The sequence below is a fragment of the Scyliorhinus canicula genome, chromosome 20 (assembly GCF_902713615.1).
Source record: "Scyliorhinus canicula chromosome 20, sScyCan1.1, whole genome shotgun sequence".
Taxonomy (NCBI): Eukaryota; Metazoa; Chordata; class Chondrichthyes; order Carcharhiniformes; family Scyliorhinidae; genus Scyliorhinus; species Scyliorhinus canicula.
Window position 1 is genome coordinate 44,422,444 of NC_052165.1, and position 9,012 is coordinate 44,431,455.

General features: G+C 43.4%; 1 protein-coding gene across 1 annotated transcript in view; it reads right to left on the reverse strand.

Moving 5' to 3' along the window:
• th2 (tyrosine hydroxylase 2) overlaps positions 1-8,008 on the reverse strand; it is a 39,382-nt gene extending 31,374 nt beyond the window's left edge. The window contains exons 1-6 of the mRNA XM_038781235.1: positions 7,718-8,008; positions 3,364-3,538; positions 2,297-2,385; positions 2,098-2,165; positions 1,813-1,863; positions 12-157 (exon numbers count right to left, since the gene is read on the reverse strand). Of these exons, the coding sequence (XP_038637163.1) occupies positions 12-157; positions 1,813-1,863; positions 2,098-2,165; positions 2,297-2,385; positions 3,364-3,538; positions 7,718-7,936 (748 nt within the window). The 5' untranslated portion in view covers positions 7,937-8,008. The remainder of the gene's footprint in view (positions 1-11; positions 158-1,812; positions 1,864-2,097; positions 2,166-2,296; positions 2,386-3,363; positions 3,539-7,717) is intronic.
• Between the last annotated feature and the right edge of the window lie 1,004 nt (positions 8,009-9,012).

The following is a 9,012-nucleotide window of genomic DNA, read 5'->3' on the forward strand; positions in this document are numbered from 1 at the left end:
GTAACACTTGCCTTTCAAGAAACTGGAGACATCCTGAAGTTGAGGGATATTGTCCTCCTGATACCCACAGTCTTTCTCCAGAATGTGGAAGGCATCCAGAAATTGCTTGCAGGCATGACTTGGGTACAAGGTAGACAACTTAATGTAGACCTCCTTCCTGGCATAACAAGCACACAGATTATCAGAAGCATGTTATAATTCATTCTCAGGATTTTGGCATGGCCAAAAAGCCCAGCATTCATTGCCCATGATTACAAAGCCACTACTATGGACAATAAAGTGTCAACAATGTTGATGTGGGTCAGAGTGGGTAAGGACTGCAGGTTTCCTTCCCTAAAGAACATTAGTCAACCAGATGGGTTTGTACAACAACTTTATGGTTACCTTTACTGGTGCCACATATTTGTTTCCAGAACTTTTAAAACTGAGTTCAAAGTCTCAAACTGTCAGATTGAGGTTTCAGAATTTTTCATCCAGTGACATAACCACTGCAATACCACACCCCATTCATTCACCAAGACATTTAGAAATACACTCAGGTCTCTGTAAAAATTGAAAATACAAAATGGGATGAATTTTGTGACAATAAAATGACCAAATACGAAGTGCCTTGAAAAATAAAGCTGCAATTAGATTGCAATCAAATGGATAGATTTACATATTCAAATCAATGCCTTGATAAGAACACAAAGAATAGGGGGTAGGGTAGGCCATTCGGCCTCTTAGAGTAGTTTCACAACCACTGGATTTCTCAAAACACTTTGCAGCCAATTAAGTATTTTTGAAGTGTCGTTATACAAAGAAATACACACAATTCTCAAAATACACAGGGTGTTGTCAATACACAAACCAAGCACAGTTATGTTCAGGATGGCAACCAACATCAAAGGAAACTCCTACCCGAATCCTTAACCTGTCTATTTCCTTTCATGATATTGACCGGGCTGCTGAAAATTTCCATTACTTTTGCATTTAATTCAGAATTTCAGCATATACTACTTTTAATAAGACAGAATCTATGCTGTTTGCAGAGTTTGTTTTATTGAAATTGATAGTAGAATAAGTGAGCATGGTTTAAGAGCCTATTTGAGTAGATACTTAGAGCTAGACTCAGTGCTCAGGATTCATGCTTTAATATTGCTATGGCAACAAAACAAATATTACATTATCTGCACTCAGGGCATGGGCAACACTGGAAAGGCTGGCGCTTATACCCACCCCTAGTTATCCTGAGAAGTTTGTGAGTTCTCTCAGTAAACTGATCCATCCCTTTTCCTTACTTTTTTTCAAACTAACCTCCAATGGCATTGGAAGTGTGATTGCCTGGTATTGGTAACCAGGAGCTGCCTCACACAAAATGCTGGAGATCAGTTGTAATTTTTGAAGACTGAGATAAATAGGCTTTTGTTGAGTAAGTATATCAAGGAATATAGAGCAAAGGTGAGTCAATGGGATTGAGGTCCAGATCGGCCATGATCTAATTGAATGGCAGTGGAACAGGCTCCAATTCCTTTGTCATTACAAGTAGGTCCATGCAGGGTAAGGACAGCAGGTTGCCTCCCTTGAAGGATGTGAGTGAGCCAGATGTGGTTTTATAATTTTTCAGCAGCTTTTCACAATCGTTTTCTTCCTGGTGTCAATCTAACAATTGAGCAGATTTATTAATTTACCATGATTGGTTTGAACGCATGAGCATCTGCCTTGCTCACCTTGTAACATAACCAATGTAGACCCATATCCAGCCATATAGTCATAGTACAAATGTTTCAATTAGAATGCTGACAAACCTCAAATCATAAGAGGGATTCTCACCATGTTGCTATTTCTTCTGTTGTGTACTCCACCTTTGGTAATGGTTCTCCCCTATTGAAAAAAGACATGTCAAACTTCACATCTGAACATATCAGCTTTCAATCCACATTTAAGGATTCTTCTAAATGTATCCTTCTGATCATTTGCTATTAATTTTACTCTAACATGTTTACATTTCATAAAGATTCAAAGCTTCACTGAGCGGAAATAATTATTATGTAGATGTTTTACGAGCATATTTCTCTTATGAATTATAAGTTCAATGATGAAGTGAGACACACTTACTGCTTATAATTAAGTGCCAGACTGGCGATTTGAGATCTGCGTTCTCTATATCCCAGATCTTGGTAACCCTTAATTGGGGGAAAAAAATACTTAATTACTGCCATTGTCCCACTGATTGGGTTATGCGTCAATGTTTCTGTTGAATCTGATCCAATATCAGTGTCCTGTACACAGAGGTTCAGTGAACTAAAAAACTTACTGGATGGTCTTGATCCAGATCAGGTTCGAATTTGGTAATCAGATGATGACACCTGTCAAGATCTTGTATTTTTTGGGGAAACCAAGGGGCTGGAAAAGAGAGAATGTATCATCTTGAAACCATTCAGAGATTTAGGGCTAGGTTTATTTCATTACAGAAGAGATTTTACAATTCACTGCTCCCGTTGCAGACTCCTCAGATGGATTTATTCATTCTTCCCGGTGCACAGTTGTTACTGGCAAGGCCAGCATTTGTTGCCCATGCCTAGTTTCACCTTGAGAACTGCTAAGAGTCAACCACACTGCTTGTGTCTATAGAATCACATGTGGGCCAGATAGGATAAGGACAGCTGATTTCCTTCTCTGAAGAACGTTAAGTGAGCCAGATGGGTTTTTATGACAAGTGATGATGGTTTCAAGTTCACCATTGCTGGATGGCTTGAATGAAAACCAAAAACCCTCCCCATGGAAATGCCCGAGGAGAATGCCACCCCTGCCATTACATGTGCCCCAGGCAGATCAGACTCCCCACTTGGAGTGGTCAATTGCAAAATGCACTCTTAATATTGCCCTGTGAATCCTTAATCAGCACCCTCCTGACACACTCGTGATTCACATTACAGCTTTGTAAAGTCAGTATCAAGTGAACCTGCTTCAGAGTGACTATCTACTTGCAGCATGTGGTGAGTTGGATCTAGCAGCTTCACACAGAATCACACAGAAATCACAACATGCCAGCAGTAGTCCTAACCCAATCTTATTTTCATGTTCTCTCCAGGGAAACCACTCCACTTCTGTTCTGAGTCAGATTGGGCTGTGGTTTGAAACTTGGTGTTTCACCATGAAACATCATGCACTGTATTGGTTCAAAGCGGCAGGTCACCATCAACATCTCAAGGGAAATTAGGGATGGACAGTAAATGCTGGCCTCGTCAGTCGCACATTATCATGAATGAAATTAAAAAAGAACTACTTCACACCAAAGCTGAAGTTGCAATCTAAATTTAGACTTATCAAAAATGGGGAAAATCAATTGTCAGAGTTTCAATCTGAGTTTAAGTCCCTTACCTTTCTCCTCTTTACTGATGCTGACATCTTCTGCCACTTTTTTTAAAGAGTTTATCAGGGTAATGACTCTGGAACTCAGAACCTCACATCTGATGAAGAAATCTAGGTCATCCGCCCCACCTTTGCCCTTTCTGACTTCTCTGCTTTCCACGTGGTGGATTTGAGCTTCACACGCCTACAAAAGTAAAGTTATCACATTCATCAATCCTTTAATGCCAGCCTCACTTCGGGCCATTTTAACTTTGAATCAGGGTGCTAGGCTGCGCACTGCCAGTGCTGGCTGGATGTAACGCTGCAGGTTCCCAAGCCTTTACTCCTAATATCCCATTTTTTAAATAAGGAATTAAATTGATCAGTTGAAAGTAACTCAAAATAACACATTTGAATTCTCCTACTATTTTTGCCTCAGGTATTTACAAGGTTGTCCAGGAGATTGATCTATAAATGTTGCAGACTCCAGGACAACCTTGGACAGTTGGCAACACAATATAAAATGGATTAAATTGAATTGATTGTGTATTCTAGGCCATAATGGAGTAACTTCAATTGAACTCAATGAAATAATGAATGGTCAGTTTAATATTGTCCACATTGCCCCCCCCCCCAGACCTCACAAAGTTAAATTAACCTGAGTTAACCTGTGAATTGTGATTGGCTGATTTTATTTTCAGAAATCCTTGTTATTTTTTACATTGTCTCACGCTGAAACCTGAATGAAGAATTTGAAACTACCACCAGATTCACTTCGGATACATTCAGGTAAAAGGAAACCGTGTTCGGTGATCGGCCGAAGAATCCCTGTTTATGTCAAAATCGGGGGCGCCGCCAATATTGCAATGCTCCGCCCCCTCAAAAACTGCGTACTCGTGGGGTATGCCGCACGCCATATGGACGGCCTCAGGACGTCATCTGAGGCCCTCCCCGTGCTCCGGCCCCAATGGGCCGAGTTCCCGACAGTGTGGGTCACTCATGTTATTTCTTTTCATGGACCCCGCATGGTGGCTGCGGACAGAGTCCAGCGCCACCACAGTCGGGGGGAGCTGTTCTGCGGGTAGCGTGGGCTTTGGCGGAGGCTGATGTCTCTTAAATGTTGCTAATGTGCCTGCTTTCACCACATACTCTGGCAGCGCATTCCAGGCACCCACCACTCTCTGTGTGTGAAAAACGTACCCAGCACATCTCCCTTAAACCTTCCTCCTCTCACCTTGAACCTGTGCCCCTTTTAATTGATACTTCCACCCTTGGAAAAAGCATCTGACTATCCACCCTGTCTATGCCTCTCATAATTTTGTAGACCTTGATCAGGTCTCCCCCAGCCACCGACTATCCAGTGAAAACAATCCTAGTTTATTCAACCCCTCCTCATATCCAACACCATCGAGACCAGGCAACATCCTGGTGAACCTTCTTTGCACTCTCTCCAAAGCTTCCACGTCCTTCTGATAATGTGGTGACCAGAACTGCATGCAATACTCCAAATGCAGCCAAACCAAGGTTTTATATAGCTGCAACATGATTTCCCAACTTCTGTACTCAATGCCCCGGCTGATGAAGGCAAACATGCCATATGCCTTCTTAATCACCTTGGCCACCTGTGTTGCCACTTTTAGGAAACTGTGGACCTGCATGACCAGATCCCTCTGTATGTTAATGGTTTTAAGGGTTCTGCCATTTACAGTATAACTCATACCTAGATTTGATCCTCCAAAATGCATCACCTCGCATTTGTCTGGATTAAACTCCATCTGCTATTTCTGTGCCCAAATCTCCAACCGGTCTATATTCTGTTGTATCCTCTGACAATCCTGACACATACACACCTCATTACACACACCTCATTGCACACACACCTTCATATACATATCCTCACAATCACCTTATCACGCACATCCTCATACACACCACATCATTCACACACCATATCACACACACGTCATCACGCACTCCGCATTGCATACACTCACCCTCCCACACACTCATCACACACACTGCATGACTCACATCCATCCTCACACACACCACTTCACGCACACCTCAAGATGCACATCTCAAATAGCACTGCTGCCTCACGGCGCCGACGTCCCAGGTTCAATCCCGGCTCTGGGTTACTGTCCGTGTGGAGTTTGCACAGTCTCCCCTTGTTTGCGTGGGTTTCGCCCCCACAACCAAAAGATGTGCAGAGTAGGTGGATTGGCCACACTAAATTGGAAAAAATGAATTGGGTACTCTAAATTTTTTTAAAAATATATACACATCTCATTACACACACACATACACACCCCTTCACACACATACCCTCACAAGCCTCATCATACACATCCTCACACACACCTCATCATTCACACACCATACGACACATACCTCATCGCACACACCCCATCACACACATCCCTTCACAGACACCACTTCACACACCTATCACACATACCACACATACCTCATTACACACACACATACACACCCTCACACACACCCCTTCACATCCACTTCATCACACACATACACACCCTCACACCGACTGCTCACATACACCAATCTCATCAACCACGCATCTCACACACCCCTTTACACACACCTCATCATGCATACCATATCACACACACCTCATCACATACATACCCCATTACACACATGCAGCCTCACACATACACCTCATTATACACATCCCATTACACATACACACAATCACACACACCCCTTCACATACATTGCAACCCTCACAAATTTCATCATACACATCCTCACACACATCTCATCACTCAGATACCATACCACACACACCTCATCACACATGCACATACTTGGGCTGACAAGTGGCAAGTTACATTTGTGCCACACAAGTGCCAGGCAATGACAAATTCCTGCAAGAGAGGATCTAATCATTGCCCATCATCCCTTGACATTCAATTGCATTACCATTGCTGAATCCCATGCAATCAATATCCTGGGGTTACCATTAATCAGAAACTGAACTGGACTAGCCGCACTAATGCTGTGGCTACCAGGGCAGCTCAAAGGCGAAGAATCCTATGACAAGTAACTCACCTCCTGACCCACCAAAGCCTGTCCACCATCTACAAGGCACAATTCAGGAGTGTGATGGAATATTCTCCACTTGCCTGGATGAGTGCAGCTTCAACAACATTCAAGAAGCTGAACACCATCCAGGACAAAGCAGCCACTTGATTGCTGCTCCTTCCACAGACATTCACTCCTGCCACTACCATGAACAGTGGCAGCTGTGTGTACACCATCAACAAGATGTGCTGCTGTAACTCACCAAGGTTCCTTCGACAGCACCTTCCAAACCCACGACCACTACCATCTAGAAGGACAAGTGCAGCAGATATCTGGGTGCCCCATCACCTGGAGGTTCCCCTCCAAGTCACTCACTACCCTGACTTGGAAATATATTGCCGTTCCTTCAGTGTCGCAGGGGCAAAATCCTGGAACTCCCTCCCTAACAGCACAGTGTATTTACCTACACATGAAAGATTGCAACGGTTCAAGAAGGAAACTCACCACCTTCTGAAGGGCAATTATGGGTGGGCAATAAATGTTGGTCTAACCAGCGATGCCCACATCCCGTAAATGAATTTTAAAAACATGCAACTCATCACACACACACCATTACAAGCATACACCCTCACACACACCTTATCACACCCATTTATCACACACACCTCATTGCACATATACACCCTCACACAATTCATCACACACGTCCTCTACATTCAAATGCCTGAGATTGCATTTACATTGGACACAATTAACTGGGTGCAAATTCCTCTCTAATTCCCCCAAATCTAAAATCTGAATTTGAATCCGATTGAGTTTGAAATCCAGGATTTATTGGGGAGTGCGTTGCGGAGTTTCCTTTGCATTTTCGCTCCAGCGTTGAAGGAGCAATCGGCGCCCATGTAAAAATGTCTGTCACAAAAATAAAATCCTGCTGGTGCGGGAAATCTGAAACAAAACACTCCAAGAAAACAGAAATGATGGTAATGCTCAGCGGGTTAGGCAATGCCTGTGGAGAGAGAAACAGGGGTTAATGTTTCAAGTTGACATGACCAACTCTGTTTCCCTCTCCACACGTGCTGCCCTGACCTGCTGAGTATGTCCAACACCTTATGTTTCAAAATGTCTCTACTTTGTTGGACTGCGGTGTAGATTACCCAACCTTTCTGCATTTATTTTAAATTGTCTTACGGTTTTGTTTTCAAAACCAAATTGCAATAAAACAAAACCTCAGCGAAGAGATATTTACAAAGGAGCTGATACAAAACCGAACAATTCTGTGCGGGCAATAAAAATAATTCACTTAATCAGAAACCAGTCAAAAAATTAAACCTACCTCGAAAATGTTGATGGCGCGGGAGAGAGCACAATTCTTGACCTTTCGCAGAGTAAAGATGAAAGTTACCAGGTCCCTGCCTCCCTCCTGTTCCGAATTGAAGCTAAGCGAATGGCCAGCGAGCTCAGGGGCAGAGTTACCCGGCTCTCTGCCCTCCCGAATATCCTCAATCAGGCTCCTCTTTTCCAGGAGGCACTGGGGAGCAACTTCGGTCTTCATTGAGAGGAGTGACGCTTGACAGCCCAGCCTGGTGTCGTCAATGGCAGGGATAATCCTCAGCTTGTTAGCCAGAGTTCGATCTTCGTGAAGAGTGTGTGTGTGGGGCTCTCCCCCCGCTATTTATTGGAGCTGGCTGAATTAATTATGGCAACTTTTTCTTACGCAGATGTGTGTGGGTAGATCCACATGTTCGGAACAGATGGAACCATTTGGATTGCGTCAATTGCCGAATTGCCATATGGGATGTTAAATAATGAAGAGATGTTAATGCTGGAGATTAGCACCATATCCCAAGAGAAAATCGGATGAAGCGAGAGAAAAGAAACAGGATGGAAATCGCAACCCAAACTTTAATATCAACCTGTTTCCATCCTGATGGTTCTTTTTGTTTTGTTGCCGTGTGCACTAACAATCGTTACATTTCCAAACCAACCACTTGGTGCTGAATTCTGGCAGTTTTGACTGCTGAAACAATGTGTAAATACAATCTCGTTTGCGAATGGAGAGCGCAGCGATTTTAACTCTATGTCGATATAATTTGCAGTTTTCGTGTGTTCAATTTGTATTTAGAATTATATAAAGTAATTAACTTTAAAATTCACACAATAGCCTCAATTTGTTGCTGGCTCCTTACTAATCTTTTGTGAGTTATTACTCATATTTCAGTCACTCCTGCATTCCCCATCTCTCCCAATGAATCTCCCGATTTCTCAGGTACCCGTTTGCCTCTATCTGTTCTCGCACTCCGGGCTGAAGCTCCGGTCTTGTGTGCCACACGCCCAGGCGGGGATATCGCTGGCCGTGGTGCTGAAATAAGGCTGCTCCAAACCAGCCATGCCACTCTGAGAGGGGGAGCTCCCGCATCCGACAGGAAGCAAGATGCTGGAAAGTGGGATTAGAATCATAGAATAGAATCACAGAATTCCTACAGTGCACAGAGGTCATTCGGCCCATCGAGTCTTCACCAACCCTCTGAGAGAGCATCCTACTTAGACCCTCTCCCCGCCCCTTAACTACACGTAACCTGCACATCTTTGGATACTAAGGGGCAATTTAACATGCTCAATTCACCTAGT